This window comes from Labeo rohita, chromosome 16 (assembly GCF_022985175.1).
Source record: "Labeo rohita strain BAU-BD-2019 chromosome 16, IGBB_LRoh.1.0, whole genome shotgun sequence".
NCBI classification, from domain to species: Eukaryota; Metazoa; Chordata; class Actinopteri; order Cypriniformes; family Cyprinidae; genus Labeo; species Labeo rohita.
Genome location: NC_066884.1, coordinates 4,411,239 through 4,429,809, shown reverse-complemented (window position 1 = coordinate 4,429,809; position 18,571 = coordinate 4,411,239). Strand labels below are relative to the sequence as shown.

General features: G+C 35.0%; 1 protein-coding gene across 1 annotated transcript in view; it reads left to right on the top strand.

Moving 5' to 3' along the window:
- Positions 1 to 368: 368 nt before the first annotated feature.
- Positions 369 to 18,571, top strand: part of ext1a (exostosin glycosyltransferase 1a) — a 64,278-nt gene continuing 46,075 nt past the window's right edge. Inside the window, exon 1 of the mRNA XM_051131325.1 lies at positions 369 to 1,935. Within this exon, the coding sequence (XP_050987282.1) occupies positions 1,022 to 1,935 (914 nt within the window). The 5' untranslated portion in view covers positions 369 to 1,021. The remainder of the gene's footprint in view (positions 1,936 to 18,571) is intronic.

Sequence of the window (18,571 nt, the reverse complement as noted above, 5' to 3'; positions counted from 1 at the left end):
TATATATATATTTTTTTTTTTTAAGAGCAAGTCATATTTTAACTGCACACATAGTCTAATGACTGGCAACCAAACAGTGTTTTTAAACTGTCTTCATTTTTATTGTCTCAAACGTAACTTATTTTTAATTGGAAATTATGCCAGCTTTGTTTAAAATAAACGTCACTTCATTGACATATTGATTTCTAATACAGCGATGCTCAAACATTATAAAGCGACTAAACAATTCTGTTTATCACTACATGTGTTGTTGCTTTAAAATACCTTCACGCTCGACTGTGGTCGTGAAAGGGTTACAGAAGCGTCGGCCCGCCCGGAAATGACGCGACCCAATCACGGCACGCGGTGTACGACGGAGGCGCGTGACGTCAGCAGACGTCGTGCTGGGATTGGAATGCTACAATGTAACAATCGCAACTGGACGCTTCAGATTAAAGCGCTGGAATGTAACGTTGTATCATCGGCGTCGCGAACGCGTTTTGAATGTAACAAGGAAGAGAAAAACGCGTCGGTTTGTTTTTTGACGAGAGGTAAGAGAACAGCAACCACACGATTGTAAAGACAACCAGCCCTTTGGAGGATTTATCAGAGAAAAATATGTGAGAATACACGGATCTGTGAGGATTTCTCCGCTCGGGAAGTTTGTGACAGGGTCTTTCTGACTCACACGCATCACATGAGACCCATCTCTGGGAAATTTCTCGGACTGCTCCTGCTGGACTTCCTCCAGGCTGGATTTCAGGAACTCTGAAAGTACTTTCTGATTGATCCGGAACAGTTCAGATGTCATCTGTCAGTAGTTTAGATGCTGTCTAATGTAAACCAGGCACCGGAGAGGAGAGAGGTAGATCCATAAAAGGGGTTTAAGGTTAAGTCGCCCACATGCTCTGGATTTGGGATTGGAATCGCAAGGTGGAAGTTGAGAGCATCAAATCCCTGCAGGTCTGTGGAAGATGCTGTCCAGCCGGAGTTGAGACCTTCGGATTCATCAGCAACCAGCTCCATCTGGATCTAAGGACACATGCAGGCCAAAAAACGCTATTTAATTCTGTTCTCTGCAGGTGTGTGTCTCATTCTTCTCTTTTACCTGCAGGGACCAGCGTCCAGAAGGACTCCAAACCGAGGGGATGACCCCCATCCACACTGGCCCCACTTCTCAGACCTCTTACGAGCTTTTATTCCTTGGGATCAGACCGAAACGGAGGACTATAATGTGCGCACTTCTCCGAGACACAAAAGAGATGACAACTCTGGAGGTTACAAGTGCAGAATGGACTCTTGCTTTGATTTCTCCTTGTGCAGGAGGAACGGCTTTAAAGTCTACGTCTACCCTCAACAGAAAGGTGAGAAGATCTCAGAAAGCTACCAAAACATCTTGTCCTCCATTGAGGGCTCCAGGTTCTACACTTCTGACCCGGGACAGGCTTGCCTTTTTGTTTTGAACCTTGACACCTTGGACCGAGACCAGCTGTCTCCTCAGTACGTCCACAACCTCAAAACTAAGATCCAGAACTTGAACCTGTGGAATAACGGGAGGAATCACCTGATCTTTAACCTGTATTCGGGCACATGGCCGGATTACACGGAGGATTTGGGGTTTGATATCGGACAAGCCATGTTGGCCAAAGCCAGCATCAGCACGGAGAACTTCAGACCCAATTTTGACATCTCCATCCCATTGTTCTCCAAAGATCACCCCCGAACTGGAGGAGAAAGGGGGTATTTAAAATACAACACCATCCCTCCCTTTAGGAAATATGTGCTGGTTTTTAAAGGCAAGCGCTATCTGACTGGGATCGGATCTGATACGAGGAATGCGCTTTATCACATCCACAATGCTGAAGACGTGGTTCTCCTCACCACGTGCAAACACGGCAAAGACTGGCAGAAGCATAAAGATGCTCGATGCGACAAGGACAATGCTGAATATGACAGGTAAGAACATATGGATTTCTACGGTTAAAAACGTTGGCACTTTGTAAAACTCCCAAATATTATTAAATTATGAAAAACAGAACAGTAGATCATGTACAGTGGCCTCAAAAAGTATTTGCACACTTAGAATTTATGAATGTCACTGGAGTAAATAACAATATCAATAGCAAGTGTTATTAATGTTAAATGTTTTTAATTAATTTAAATTAATTTAATTTTATATTTTATGTTTTTAAACATTTCTGAGAAGACATGAGCTCTATTAAATGTTTTAAAAATTAAAATTAAAATATTTTTCTATTAAAGATATTTGTTCTGATAATTATTTTACTTTAATAGTTATTTTTATGTTTTTAAACCAAAACATTGCACGAAAGACATTTTTAATGACATCTGTTCTATTAAAGATGTATTAAAGACGTTTTAAAGATGCTAAAGAAATTTGCGATTGTTTTAAGCCAAAATATTTCACAAAAGACATTCTTTTTAGATTAGTTGTGATTAAAATAAAAATATATTTCTACTAAAGATATTTGTTTTGATAATTTTATATTTTATTTTTATATTTTTAAGCCAAAACATTTCACTAAAGACATTATTTTTGAAACATCTGTTCTATTAAAGATATATTAAACATGTTTTAGAGAAAATGAAAGAATTTTTGTTTGTTTTTTTAGCCAAAACATTTCACAAAAGACATTCTCTTTAGATTTTGTTGTGATTAAAATAAAAATAGTTTTCTATTTGTTCTGATAATTATTTTAATTAATTTTTTTTTTTATTTATGTTTTTATGCATTAAATAATGAAATGTTAAAGAAACTGAAAAAAGATGCTAAACTTCTCTGGTGTGTTTGCATTGACTTTAAGCAACTGGTGTCATGATGATTTATAGTGAAATAATTTAGTTATTTTTGTGAAATGTGCCGGAGTAGTGGGCATGTGCTCTTTCTTTCTTAATATTTTGTTGTTGATTGCAGTTCCATTCAGTCCAAAGTACTTTTTGGGGCCACTAATATTCCTCATTATTTTAATGTTGTTTAATGATCTTTTAAGTGTTATCAAAACATATTTGCTGTCATTGTGGTGAAAAAAAAAAAAAAAAACACTGAAAATTGTGTAACAAACACTGAAATGCTTGCACCAGATATCAGTTTTATGTTAAACTTGTTTCAAATGATGATAAAAGCAAGATTTTTTTCTAATGCAATGGTTTTTAAACCCTAAGCTGATGCTTATCATAACATATAATTTCCAATGAATTGCACATGAAAAAGCTTCTCTGGCTTTAATGCATTAAGATGTACAATTCGTAGGAAGCAAAAGCTTTCAGTGTGTATGACATAACCCTGAATGCTCCCGGAATATCTACCACACGCAATCAGGATATATCCCAGTATGGCTGTGTCTTATCTGTTTGCATCTGAACTAGGATTGCAATAAACATTATGCTGTGTAATTCCCCCCCCTCAATTGTTATTACGCCTCTTTGATCCGAGTGGCAGGTGTTAAGAAGTCAAACTCTTGCATCCCCTTTACTTGCTGTTAAACAAACAGCAATCTTCGTCTCTGTCGTGGGTGCCTCGGGCTCCGGTTTCCTGCTGTGTTTTTTTTCCCTGGTGGCTGCCGTGCTCGGTGGGACGGGACGGGGAGCTCTGAAGGATTAGTGGAAACAATGTCCCTGGTGCCAGTGGGGGGAAAGCAGCCTTCTCTCTGTTTAAACAGCCGTTTCCCAGACCCCACTCCATCACACTGGAATGCTTGTGTCCTGGGTGACCTCTCGTCTCTGGCAGCGTGACCTCAGTGTCAACCCGCCTACCGACAGGCTGTTCTGGGTGACTTGAAGAGATACTCACATGCCACTCACACAGTTAACAACATAACCCTGCCGAAACACAGCTGTGTGCTCTAGCATACTTAACAATGAGACATCACTGATGAAATATTATTCACACTTTGAATTTGGTGTGGATGGTGGATGACTGGTTGGTTTTTTTTATGGTTTGATGCTGATATCTAGATGGCAGGACGGCTGATGTGCACAAAAAAAAGTTGGGGTAGAAACAATTTTCACTCAAAAATTTCACAGAACAATACAAATTAATGGTAAGTAACACACTGAAATAAATATAACATAATTTTGAATATAAATATGTGACCCTGAACCACAAAACTAGTTATAAGGGTCTTTTCTTTATCTGAAAGCTAAATAAGCTTTTAATTGATGTATGACATGTTAGGATATGACACTATTTGGCCAAGATACAACTATTTACAAATCTGGAATCTGAGGGTGCAAAAAAATCTATATATTGAGAAAATTGCCTTTAAAGTTGTCCAAATGAAGTTCTTAGCAATGCATATTACTAATCAAAAATTAAGTTTTGATATATTTACGGTAGGAAATTTACAAAATATCTTCATGGAACATGATCTTTACCTAACATCCTAATGATTTTTGGCATAAGAAAAATCGATAATTTTTGACCCATACAATTTATTGTTGGCTATTGCTACAAATATACCTGTGCTACTTAAGACAGGTTTTGTGGTCCAGGGTTATAATTTCTAAATAGTCCATTCTAAAATATATTTTAGTAAAATGTACTTCTATCTTTATTTGCAACTTCATAAAAAAAATTACTTTTGTAAAAATAAATAAATAAATAAAGCAATTTTCTTATTTATTTGCATTTCCTATTGATATTTATTTGATTTATTTATCAAATATTAAAATAATTATAAAAAGTCTATAATCACTTTTTCAAGTTCATCTTTAAAGCATATAAAAATAAATAAATAGTGCATGTTTCATTCCATCTGAATTTTAATATGCAATAAGCCACTCAAGACCTCAGGTTACAGTGATTTTACTATGGGTATGCATTGTGTTTTTGAGCCTAATGTAAAGCTGATTGCATAAAAGTACGTTAACTTTGGTGAAATCAGTGTAGCACATGCAGTAGCAACTTGATGCATCAGAGTTACAGCTGTGCTTACCCACATGTGTTTTTATATAGGGTGCAATAGCATTAGTGGAAAGGATTTTTAGTTTTTACTGTATTTACATGTGAATATATGAACCAAATTCACTTTGATCATGGAGTAAGCTTCTTTTGACATCCCAAGGCACACTCAAACATTTAAAACTAAATTTTAGCACACTTGGTTGCATAGAAGCTCTCAGTATGGGCCGTTTTCCTCAAAGTTGCGTATGACAACTATGAAAAATGCATGGTGTATATCCATTGGAGGCGGATGTTCATTTCATTCTCATTTCCCACTGTAGCCATAGGCCTTCTCTCCGCTTGCGCTCTGCAAGGACGGATGCTGAAGTTGTTGAACATGACCGTTCTTGTGAATGTGAAATGCTGACGGCTGTGGCGCTGAATAATTGATCAGATGTATTTTATTCATGTTATGTTTTTTTTCTCAGCTTGAAAATTTCAGGATGTTTATGAATTATTCATGAGCACAAAATCATGCATCATTCCTGTCCAGCATTTCAGATTTGCTCACGAAAGATGATGAAACAAAATGAATAGCCTGAAATCGACCAAATTGAACTGCATGGGTAGTAGTGATTTTTGAAGGAATTTTCATGCAATTATTGTGCACTAAAAAATTGTTCACCTAAAAATGAAAATTTTCTGAAAATGTACTCGCCCTCAGGACATCCAAGATGTAGAGTTTGTTTCTCCTTCAAAACAGATTTGGAGAAATTTAGCATTACATCTCTGCTCACCAATGGACCCTCTGTGATGTATGGGTGCCGTCAGAATAAGGGTCCAAATGTGACCCTGGACCACAAAACCAGTCATAAGGGTAATTTTTATACATATTATTATAAATAAGCTTTCCACTGATATATGTTTTTTTCGGATAGTACAATTTTTGAAAATCTGAAATCTAAGGGTGCAAAAAAATCAAAATATTGAGAAAATCGTCTTAAAGTTGTCCAAACAAAGTTCTTAGCAATGCAGAAGTTAAGTTTTGATATATTTACGGTGGAAAACTTACAAAATATGTTCATGGAACATGATTTTTGCTTAATATCCTAATGATTTTTGACACAAAAAAATAAAATCGATCATTTTTGGTTTTTGCTACAAATATACCTGTGCTACTTAAGACTGGTTTTGTGGTTCAGGGTCACAAATGAGAGTTCTGTATCCATAATAGTGCTTTCTCCAGTGAAAAGGTCATCTGAATCAGGTGAGAAATATGCACAAATCAACCTATTTACAAGCAAAAACAGTCTAAAACCGCTCTAAACAAACATGTCAGTGGATTTGATGTAAGACGACAACAGGAGATGGACTTTAATGTGGATTATGAGCTTGTATTTGAAGTTAAAAACATCTTGATGGATTTGTTTTTACAAACATTTTCAGATTTTCACTTTACAACAATGTTAATTGATGGAATGAAGTTGTGTGGATTACTTGTGGATTATTGTGATGTGTTTATTAGACTCTCATTCTGACGGCACCCATTCACTGCAGAGGATCCGTTGGTGAGCAAGTGATGTAAGTTGATGCTAAATTTCTCAAAATCCAAAACTTAATTTCTGTTCCTGTGTAGCTTTTTGAAAGTTATTAAATCAAAAGCTCTGCTTTACGGAAACTAGGAAGAATGATTAGAAAGAGTTGAGCTTGAGTGTTTCCACGGATGTTAAAAACAAAACACACAAAATACTTGATGATCTGCCCAGAAGCGTCTGTATTGCATCTGTTGTCTAGTTCAGGCCGTACGTCTTTTGGAAAGCTCGCCTTAATCTGATTGGCGAGTGCCCGTTTCAAAGAAACTTGGACGCTGGCTGATGACAGTGCCTGTTAGGTTGCATAACCTTGGATTTGCTCTGGTGCCCTGTTAACACAGTTAATCATCTTAAACCAATCCCAAACCCTCATTAGGCTGCTTCTTAATTGGGGCTCTGAGGAAGTGGCTTATATGCTGTCATTGACAAAAGAAAATGACAGCGGGCCAGACAGCTGACGTACATATGCAGTTTTTAGTGATTAAACCCATCTGCTGCTGCTTGTTGGTTGGTGCAACTCATTTGTTTCTTGTCTTTTTTTTTTTTTTTTGGAATAAAAAAAAAGAAAAAACATTCCTGTAATGCTTCGCTTGTATAATGCATGATAAAGGGTTGTCATGTCTTTTAATGCATTATCTAAAGGTGTAACACTGAATAGATAATGTTGTATAGTGGTGGCTACAATTATTCATGAGATCATACAATGCATTTTAAGGTGCATAATTAATGCATTACAGATACTTTTAGAATGCATTATATATAAAGACTTAAAGTAAAGTTTTACCAAGATTTCTTTTGCTGTCTAAACAAGTTGACTAGTTGATGTTTTGGCTAGAATATGAGCATTCAAAAGTGCAAAAACCAAATCAAACAGTAATGCTCAGCGTTTAGCTCATGTGCTTGCAAATCAAACGTGGTCACACTGGACACAACAGTGCTGTCTGTGGTTCAATAAGGTGGAAGTAATCCTCTCCCCATTTTCCACTGCCTATTATGTGGAAGATCCAGCCTTTATCTGTTACTAATAACAAGGAAGTTGTGATTGTCTCGATTCAGCCACTGAAAACACCAGTCGTGCAAAATGTCGCGAGTCCGTTCTCGATGGTGTTGAGATTTGAATCATTCGTCTAAGCTTCTGTGTTCACACGGGTTTTATTTTTGCTGTATTTAGACTTTGTGTCACTGAATAAATTGACAGTTGTGAGCCTCATGTTAGTTTTCTTTGTATTGCAAGACTAAGTTTTTCAGCATACAGTGTTTCTCAATTATTACTACCAGAGTGCCAACAATTCAAATTTGTTTTAAAAATCTCTATTTTTCAGCCTTTATGCAGTATTTATTTTATTATTAATTTCATGTTCATGCACTTCAACTGAAATGTCTTAAAAAGCTTTGCTTTTTTTCTAAACAAAGTAATGCTCTGCTCGATTTATTTTTTTTTTTTTTCAAATTAAAAAATTTAATTAAAAACAATTAATGCAAAAAGTAAAAGGCAGTAAAAATGTGTACTAAATTATGTTGAATGAAATGTATTTGTGAAATTAATAGTTTAATGAAATGCATTTGTTTTATGAAATGTCATTTTAAATTAATTTATATTATTCAGTCAAATTTTTTAAATTAAGTTAAAATATTTTGTATTTTATTTAATTCTATTTATTTATTTAATTTTATTTTTATTTTATATTTAATTTTATTTAATTTTGATTTAATTTTTTTATTTTATTGTTTATAGTTTATTTTAATTTATTTATTTATTTATTTATTTTTGTTTATTTTATATTTAATTTTTATTTATTTTGTCTTATTTATTGTTTATAGTTTTTTTTATTTTATTTCATCTTAGATTTTTAGATTATATATTTTTTATTTAATTTAATTTAATTTAATTTTTTATTTTAAGACTTCCAGGGAGACAAGTGCAAGAAGTGTTCCATAGCTTGAGTTGGTGAAGTTTATGACTTTTAAAGTAACTTTAGTTTTTATCTCATATTTTTGGCTTTTGTATTCAAAAATTCTGCAAGTATCATTTGACTTTTATCTAATTTCTCTAAATATATCATCTCTGATTCTTTCATAGTCTTTTCTTTTTGCTTTCACACAGAGGATCCGTGACTCTTCCACAGCTTTCCCTGTATTACTGTGTCCTCTGAAAAGGAAGTACTAATTTGAAGGCTCTTGTCTCACTTCTGTAATGCAGATTTGACTACTTTCGCCTGCACGGGCAGCTGTAATTATGTACTCAGGCTCTGCAGCGGCTTTAATAAGATAGCACACTTCAGCAGACAGCGGACTATTCACAAATCAACTGCTTCTCCGCTTCTTCCTCACCGCTCAATTACGACCCAAGTATCTCGCAAGCTCTGGAGATCGTAATATACTGGGATATGAAAACATTTTGGTGAGAGCATTCAGTTGGCGATAATAATGATAAAACATTTTCTTTTATTAATCAAAACCCTGTTGATAAGAACATCGCCAAGCGTCTTTAAGGGCTCATATCTGCATGTAGTGATTATAAACCTCTCAAATTAGGCTGTAAGCTCAATAAGTCGAGAGCAGCGTCGGGCTCATTGTAGCCTCTCGTATTTTAGTTTTTGCTGTCACTCATTGGATTTCGGTTTGGAAATTCTCACAAGATCTCATAAGAGCCTGTTCATTTGGTTAGTCATTGGTAGTTCACATTGTCTCTCACACAATAAGCTCTTTAAGTCATCTCATTCAGTAAATTAGCATGGCTTAACTTTTCCAAACAATCTTACCTTTGGTTTTTGTCTGGCAGATGAGAAAATGTCCTCTAAAACGTAAATGCATGGGCAAACTAGGGCTGGGCGATAAATCGATAACGATAATTATGGCGCGATATGAATTTCCTCGATAAACGATAACAAGAGTTCGATAAATGTTCAATAGAATGTTTATGCAGCAAAGGCGGAACAAAAGAGCGCTAGTCAAAGTGCGCCACTCAGACCGTTTATCCGCTTGGATCAAATTTCTAACGGCGGCATGGCGCGAATTTACTAGTGCAGATGCGTTCATTTGCTGACGTTGAGTCTCGGTCTATAAACAGCGCCAGTGTGATACGCTTGAATTTAGTGAAGAACACAAATGACTCTGTTTATAGCCAGATGAAACAGCGCTGACAAACAGGAGAAAAACGGTGTGCAATGATACAGTCAGAAGGCTTTTAAACCTACAAATCGCCATCATTTACCATAGATTTACTGCAGTAGCGCTAACTGCACAGTGGTCAGAAATGTCGGTATGTTTGTGTTGAATTTTAATATATTATCAATGTAGACATGTATTAAATGTATTGAAGGAGGAGTAATTGAATATAATTACAGTAATGTTTGATTAAGCTATAGTATTTATGCATTTATACTAAATGTATTTAGACTACTGTTTTTCATACAAATATCTGGGAACCATATTACATTTTTACCATGCTATTATGATGCTGTATTTGTGGTTTTAACTGTTACTGTGATCTATGGATGATACTATAGAAGAGCAATGGTTAATTAAAAAAAACTCAAACAGTCAGAATAATTAACTTTCACCATATAAAAATGAGGTTGCTACAATTTTTTACAGATATTACTGATTTGTTAATAAACATAAATCTACATCTGCATTCGAACTCAAGCTACTATCAAATGTGTGTTTCCAAGAGACAAAAAAATGTTTTATTATTATTATTAATTTTATCAGGTAACACAAACCTGTTTTTTGATTTGAAACAATATTACTCATTAAAACATGCATGCAACTAAGAAATATATATTTTTTGTTTAGAAAAAAAGTGTGAAGTATTCAAAAAACATGAAGTGTTTGTCATGTTCTGACTATAAAGAATATTTTAAAGCCACTTTTAACCGTCTAATTTTAACAACTTTCACATTGTAGCAAAAATCTGCCTTTAAATCAAAATTTGACATTTATCGTGATGATAATTGATATCGGCTGATATGAAAATTTTTTTAGCCATATTGCCCAGTCCTAGGGCTGATAGGTTTCTTTTTCAGTTATTTTTGAAGGATTTGTTGATTCATGTGTTAGATGAAGCTCAGTTCAGCTCTGTTAATGGTTTTGCTATTACATGGTAACATGAATGTAGTATTCACAGGCTGATGTGTCCTGGGTCAAGTGTTCAGCTAATGTGCGGGTCGGATGTAATGATAGTTTAGACTGTTTCACACCGTGTATGTGGAAACCAGATGGGCAAAAGCCATTCAGTGTGTGGGAAAACGCGCAGAATCTCCTTTTCAGAATAGACATGAATTGGCCAAGTGATTTTCTGAATTGAATCCTTGGGAATCCCCTAGAAAGTTTTTGTTTTTTCACTGAGATGCTTTTCAATGCAAAATGTGCCACTACGTTTGCTGAGTAGTTTATCATGTTGCTATGTGGTTTCTAGGTGGTTGCTTGCTGACACAAGTCAAATAATCACATGCTCAGATTTACTTTACCCCTTTTCTTCCATAATGCATCACAGAGGGATCTGTGATTTTTCTGTTCTGCCTATGTTTCCACTGGCCGAATGATGATGTAGTCTGGCAACGAGTAAACATGCCATATCGTTGTTTACAAGTCATTTGATTGTGTGTTTTCAAGGCCCTTAAGATAACTTTTCTGCAGGGTTCAGCTCCAACCCTGATCAAACTCACGTGGTTGTGGCTTTCTAGTAACTCTAAAGAGCTTGATTAGCCTGTTTAGGTGTTTTTTTTCCAGCTAACAACTCTCCAGATGTGTCATTAGACGTAGTTTAGGTCAAAAATCTAATTTTGGCTTGTTGGAAAATCGTGCTTCTACCTAGATACACTCCAAAAATGTACCAATTTATTTCAGTTTCCACCTGAAATGAACCATAACTTTTATTCGTCTTCATGCAAATTATGATTACAGGGCAGATTATTGATTAATAAAGATTATTTTCAAATGGTTCCTTGCACAATCCTATGTGTTGACATCAAAACATTTTTATCATAGTGCAGAAAATGTAAACTAACACAGTTTGATGTTTGCAATATATAACCAGCTACATAGAGCTTTTCTAATGTAAACTTGCTTGTTAGCACAACAGGTGACTCAAATTACGTTTCAGCTATAAGAGTCAGTCAAACCCAAAGTCAACCTAAAGATTTCAAAGAGAATTTTAAAGAGAACCTTAATGAGTTCGAGCTATTTTTGAAGATAAAATATGATTTTTGCTGTTGAAATTGATTTCGGTTGCAAAAAAAGACCCAAAGGCTATATGTCTCAAATTTTGCATTTGCACAAAACCTGAATAGGAAAGCCTTAAAAAGAGCTGTTGTAGAAAAACATCATCAGAGTTGGCAAGTTTGATTCATTTATGTGAATTAAACTGTCCATTGCAGTGAATCGATTCAAACTTTGTAATCATACGACTTGCCGATATGAAAGCGTTAAAACAGAGTTGTTGATTCATTCAAGTTTGATTCATTAGTGTGAATTGGTTCAAACTATCCATTGCAGTGAATCGATTCAAAGCTTTGATACAAGGAATCATTGATAGATGAAAGTGTTAAAACAGAGCTGTTGATTCATTCAAGTTTGATTGAAAAGGGATTTAGATGTAGCTTAGGTCAACTGACAGGCAAGAATCTAACACTGGCTTGTTGGAAAATCATGCTTCTACCTACATACACTGCAAAAATGTACCAATTTATTTTAGTTTCCAACTGAAATGAACAGTAGAGGCTGTTAAACACCAACAACTTTTATTCCTTTTCATGCAAAATATGATTACAGAGCAGATTATTGATTAATAAAGATTGCTTTCAGATGGTTACTTGCACTATGTGTTGATCTCAAAACACTTTTATCATAGTGCAAAAAATGTGAACTAATAAAGTTTGATGTTTGCGTTACATAACCAGCTCCATATGCATGGCTTTTCAGATGTAAACTTGCTTGTTAGCACACCCGGTAGAGCATTGCACTTCTGATGTGGAGCATTCAGATGCAATCTCATTTATAAAGGAGCTTAAAAATTGTAGAAGCAAGCAAAAATGGCATGGTTACTTCAGCAAATGCGTTGTAATATCATGTCATCTATGCCTCCATGCATAGAACAACCAATGTAATAAAATGCTGCCAGATTCATTCGAATCTGTTTTTGGTAAAACTGAACTGCACTTTTCACTTTGAAAGTGTTGTCAAAACATGCAAGAAGCAGTGTTATATAATTTTGCAGAAATGTCGCCACAGGTATGTTTATCATCTGAGGCTGGGTTGCAAAAGAACATCACTGTCGTACTTGTCCGGGTCAAGTCATGCTCTGAAGTTTATTAGTTTGGGTTAGCGGTTTGTTCAAATCACTAACTCCAAGTATTAGTCATTCTGGCCTTCACAAACAGCACTGATGAGTTTTTGTGGCCTCTTTCTCACTTGTAATCAACTGTTTTTACAATCAGCAGTGTTTACATTGGTGTTTTGGGAACGTTCTTTCCACAACCACAGAGTTGCATATCAGACTAACAGATAAGCTTTAGAATGCTATACGGTCGAACAACCATGCAAAAATGGCTGGTTTGATCGGTTTTTATTTTGATTAAAAGTTATCTGTTTGTTCAAACCGCATTGAGCCAGTAGAGGAGAATGCTAATGAATTGAATGACATGCCAGAATCAGTCAAACCCAAAGTCAACTGATGTTGGTGCAGAATTTTGTAGAGTTTTAAAGAAAACTTGACTGAGCTTGAGCTATTTTTGAAGTTAAAATAGGCCATGACTTTTGCAGTTGAAATTTATTTGAGTTGCAAAAAAGAGCCAAAGGCTACATTTCTCAAGTTTTGCAATCTTACAATCGTAGAAAAACAACATCTGAGTTATTTGATTTATTTATGTGAATTAGTTTGCAGTAAATTGATTCAAAGCTGTGATTTTAAGCTTTTTTGTAGTTAAAATATAACTTTTGCTGTTAAAAATTGATTTGATTTGCGTAAAATGACCCAAAGGCTAAGTTTCCCAAATTTTGCAATCGTACAACTCACCAACAACAAAGCTGTTGATTCATTCAAGTTTGATTTGTTTATGTGAACTGGTTCAAACTGTTCATTGTAGTGAATTGATTCAAAACTCTGATTACTGATAGATGTTATACAGTCAAACAACCATGTACAAATGGCTGGTTTTATTAGTTTTCATTTAGATTAAATGTTATATGTTTGTGCAAACAACATTGAGTCAGTAGAGCAGAATGCTAATGACTCAAATGACAGATCAGCCTCAAGAGTCAAAACCAAAGTCAACCTTAAGATTTCAGAGAGAACTTTAAAGAACTTAAGCGAGGTAGAGCTGTTTTTTAAAGTTAAAATACTAACTTTGTGTTGCAAAAAAGAGCCAACGGCTATTTCTCAAATTTTAAAATCGTACAAATCTCGAATATAAAAGCCTTAGGACAGAGTTGATGATTCTTTCAAGTTTGATTCATTTGTGTGAATTAGTTCAAACTGTCCATTGCAGTGAATCGATTCGAATAATCATTGATACATGTCATACAATCAAATAGAAATGGCCGTTTTATCAGTTTTTAATTAGATTAAATGTTATCTGTTTATTCAACCAGCATTGAGACAGTAAAGCAGAATGCTAATGACTCAAATTATGGATCGGCTACAGAAAGATTCTTCAAAGAAAGTTTAAGAACTTGAGTGAGTTTAAACTACTTTTAAGTTAAAGGAGAAGTCCACTTCCAGAACAACAATTCACAAATAATTTACTCACCCCCTTGTCATCCAAGATGTTCATGTCTTTCTGTCTTCAGTCATGAAGAAATTATGTTTTTTGAGGAAAACATTTCAGGATTTTTGTCCATATAATGGACTTCACTGGTGCCCCAATTTTGAACTTCACAAAATGTAGTTTAAATGCAGCTTCAAAGGGCTCTAAACGATCCCAGCCGAGGAAGAAGGGTCTTATCTAGTGAAACGACCATTCATTTTTTTGGGGAAAAAAAAAAATGTGTATACTTTTTAAACACAAAAGCTCGTGTAGCACAGGTCTGGGATGCGCATTCACATACTATTGAATCACGACGATAGGTCATGTGAAACGTAGGCGGAACTACAGACCCAGTGTTTACGAAGTAAACGCACAAAGGCTAAGAAAGTGCAAGTAAGTCAAACATTGTTTACAAACAAAAAAATACAATGATGTATGACAATTCTGAAGTTGTAGGAGAAAATAACATGGAGTTTTTCGCCATACACTAACTTTTTGAGCCGGAGTACACAGACGATGAACTTGTGGTGATTCAAAGACGTGATTCGTAGTAGTGATGGGAAGTTTGGATCATTTTACCGACTCGGACCTTTGAGTCTGGTTCAGCAAAATGAACGAATCTTTTTTTGAGTCAGTTAGTTCATTTTAGCAAAATCAGCATCACGTGACGCCATAAAATGAATGAACGACTCAAAAAACCCGAAGACTTGAAACAGGTGAACTAATTCCAGTACAGAACCTAATAGTCATTCCCTGAGACGACTCATTCTTCCCGAGTCACATTAAAGATTTGTTCAAAATGAATGAATCGTTCAAGAACAGCCCGTGGACGTGCATCCCAGAGCCTGTGCTACACAAGCTTTTGTGCTAAAAAAGTAAACAAATTTTTATTTTCCGAAAACAATGACCGATCATTTCGTTAGATAAGACCCTTCTTCCTCGGCTGGGATCGTTTAGAGCCCTTTGAAGCTGCATTTAAACTACATTTTGGAAGTTCAAAATCGGACACCAATGAAGTCCATTATATGCAGAAAAATCCTGAAATGTTTTCCTCAGAAAACATAATTTCTTCACGACTGAAGACAGAAAGACATGAACATCTTGGATGACAAGGGGGCGAGTAAATCATTTGTAAATTGTTGTTGTGGAAGTGGACTTCTCCTTTAAAATAAGGCTTTTAGTGTAGGATTTGGTTTGAGTTGTAAAGAAGATCCAAATTCTGCAATCATACAACCCATTAAAGCATTGAAAAACAACATCATTTGGTAAGTTTGATTCATTCATGTGAATTACTTCAAATTGTACATTGATTCAAGGTATTGTTATAAACCCAACAATATGGAATAGTTTGCTTTGGACAAGACAGCATATAATGAATCACTAACAACAGTAACCAAATGTGTTTTCTTTGTTTCCCCGTCTTGTTTTGCATGTCATTTCCTTGTCTCATTCCCTACAGTTACTGGGAGTGGGTTAGAGTGAACGTGTTGGCTTGCATCTCGCCGCAGCTAAGCCAGAGACGTGGATTAAATCCTCTCTATAAATACATCTCGTACGTCGACGTCAGGCAGTCCTCACATCATACGGCTAGCATGTGTTTTTCTCATCTCTCGTTTGGCACCGCTTCTTAATTAGAAGCGTGACGTGAGCTTTCAGTTTTACGGTGAGCATTTGATCCCTTCTGGCCGTGGCAGATAGTCTCTCTCTCTCGCTGGCTGACCGTTGAGAGCGGAGGCTGCTGGTTGAGTTTGGGGATTTCACACTAGATTTATGCTACGACACTGACACTGTTTGTACTTTAGCATTAGACAATAAGCAGGGAACGTAAATGAGCATCATCCCTGTTTTCATTTGATGTTTCTCCAGTGCATTCATATTGGGTTTCTCTCTCGTTTTCTGGAAGTAGTTCGTAGAGTTTTAGTCTTTGATTAAGTCAGTGATGTTGGGCTCATTATATGAGTATCAAACGGGTGAGGGATGTTTCAGCAGGTCCTGGAAACAGAAAGGACACAGAAGTGGCAAAACATTGACCTTTCACCTGGTTTTCCGGTAGTTGTGATGTTTACTCTGGTTTTTGTCTGATGTGGTCATAGCCTCGGTTTATGAAGGGTTCTCCAGGCGTTTTGAAGTATGACATTAGTCAACATGTTTAATTACAGACTATACAGATGCTTCCCCATAAAACTTATTTTTCCCTGACACATTTAATGTTCGGGTTTTCCCTGTGCTCTCTTTGGTTTGATCAACATTTGGTAGCAATATGTGTTATTGACGAGACATTCACTCTGCCGGCTCTAGTTCATAAATTAAAATGTTTTTCAAGTGAATTATCTCCTTTTTAGTATGGTAACAAATAGAGGTCAGGAATATAAGCAGTATTTTTCAGCGCAGTAATCTAATTTTTATGAGACAAAGATTAAATGTGTATTTAAAAAAGTTTTGTAGACTTGGATGTTTAGAAAAGTTATGCTTCTCTAGTATTTGTGGGATGTCAGTTGTAACAGAATATAATATTGACCTAGTTTTGCTTTGTTTTCTTCCCAGATATCACAGTTAAAGCAGCACTCTTTGAATGCGGGCTGTTGTATTTTTGTTAAAGCATTTGCATGAATTATTCAGTAAAACTCATTTCTTTTTTAAGCTGCAAGTTTTCTAAATAGTGCTTTTGATGTGGAAATACTTTACTAGGTTAATGAATTTCCAGTCATACGTTACTGAACTTGAAAGTTTGGATATCATTTTCCACAAACAAGGTTAGTAAGGGATTTATCACACTAGTCTCGTGTCAACACTTACACTACCATTCAAAAGTTTGGGCTCAATAAGAAAGACTGTTCATTCTGCTCATCAATGCTGCATTTATTTGATCAAAAATACAGTCAGAATAGTAATAATGTGAATCCTTTGTAACATTCTAAATGTCTTCATTGTCAGTTGGTGCAGAAAATAATTTTAATCAGTTTAATGCATCCTTGCTGAGTAAAAGTATTACAAAAAAATTACTGACCCCAAACTTTTGAACAGTAATGTAAAAGTCTTGTATTTCAGAAACTATTTATTTTATTTTACTTTTTATTTATTTTATTTTTATATTGTTTTATTTTAATTATTGTCTGCACTAATTGTCGTGCTACAAAGGCTAAAGTCTATACTACTATTCAAATCTTTGGGGTCAATAGGATGTTTTTGAAAGGCATCTCTTCTATTTATTTGATCAGAAATACAGCAAAAACAGTAACATTGTGAAATATTTTTACAATTTAAAATAACTGTTTTCTGTTTGAATATATTTTGAAATTTAATTTATTTCTGTGATGCAATGCTGAATTTTCAGCATCATTACTCCAGTCTTCAGTGTCACATGACTCTTCATCATGATGCTTTTTTCAGAATTCTTTGATGAATAGGAATTTTAAAATAACAAATTCAAAATCATTTCAAATATTAATATTTTGTAAGATTATAAATGTCTTTACTGTCACTTTTAATCAGTTTTATGCATCCTTGCTCAATTAAAGTATACATATTCTTTAAAAAAAATTACTGGACCCAAACTTTGAACATTAATATAGAATTAATATAGAAGTCTTGTACCTCAGAAACTATTTTTTATTTTATTTTATTTTTTAATTTTTTTTACTTTTTGTTTATTTTATTTTGTATATTATTTTATGTTACCAGTTGTCATGCTACAACTGCTAAACTTGTCAAATTCTGTCCAAAAAAGGTAGGCCTGCATTGCTTTTGAAGAATTTTCTTTTTTTTTTAAAGATATTTTTTTATTTTAAAAAATTATGCAAACTGCGAAACAAAATTCCCTTCCATTCAACAATATATTGCAGCACTGCAATAGAAATGTTACTTGAACATACTGGTTTTTCTATTTTATTGTTTTCATAAGTAGCCACCCCTCCTAAAAGGGTCCTAAAGTTGCTTTACTTTGCTTTTGGTTCCTGAAAACTGAGGGTGTGTTTTCCAGATGTAGCTTAATAGCCGTATTTCTTGCTGATGGAAAGAGGCAGTGGGAGTGAACAGATGTTCTTGTGTCTCCTGAGGAACGGAACAAGGCAAGGTTAAAAGGCTTGGAAAGCAGTACAGGTCTTTCTGGCATTTTCAGATGTTCTTTAAATAGTCGGGCAAATAGTGGTGCCTCGCATACTAAATGCTTTTAATGCCTTTTTTCTCATTTTCAGCAAATTACCATATTACCGCCACATTTACATAAAGCAGATTCAATATTTAGCAACTTGGTGAAAGCGTTACAACTCATTTAGCAAGGAAAGAGGTCAGCCAAGTAGCAAAAACAGCTGGAAATGTACTCAATGCAAGTATGCAGATGCAAATGCTTG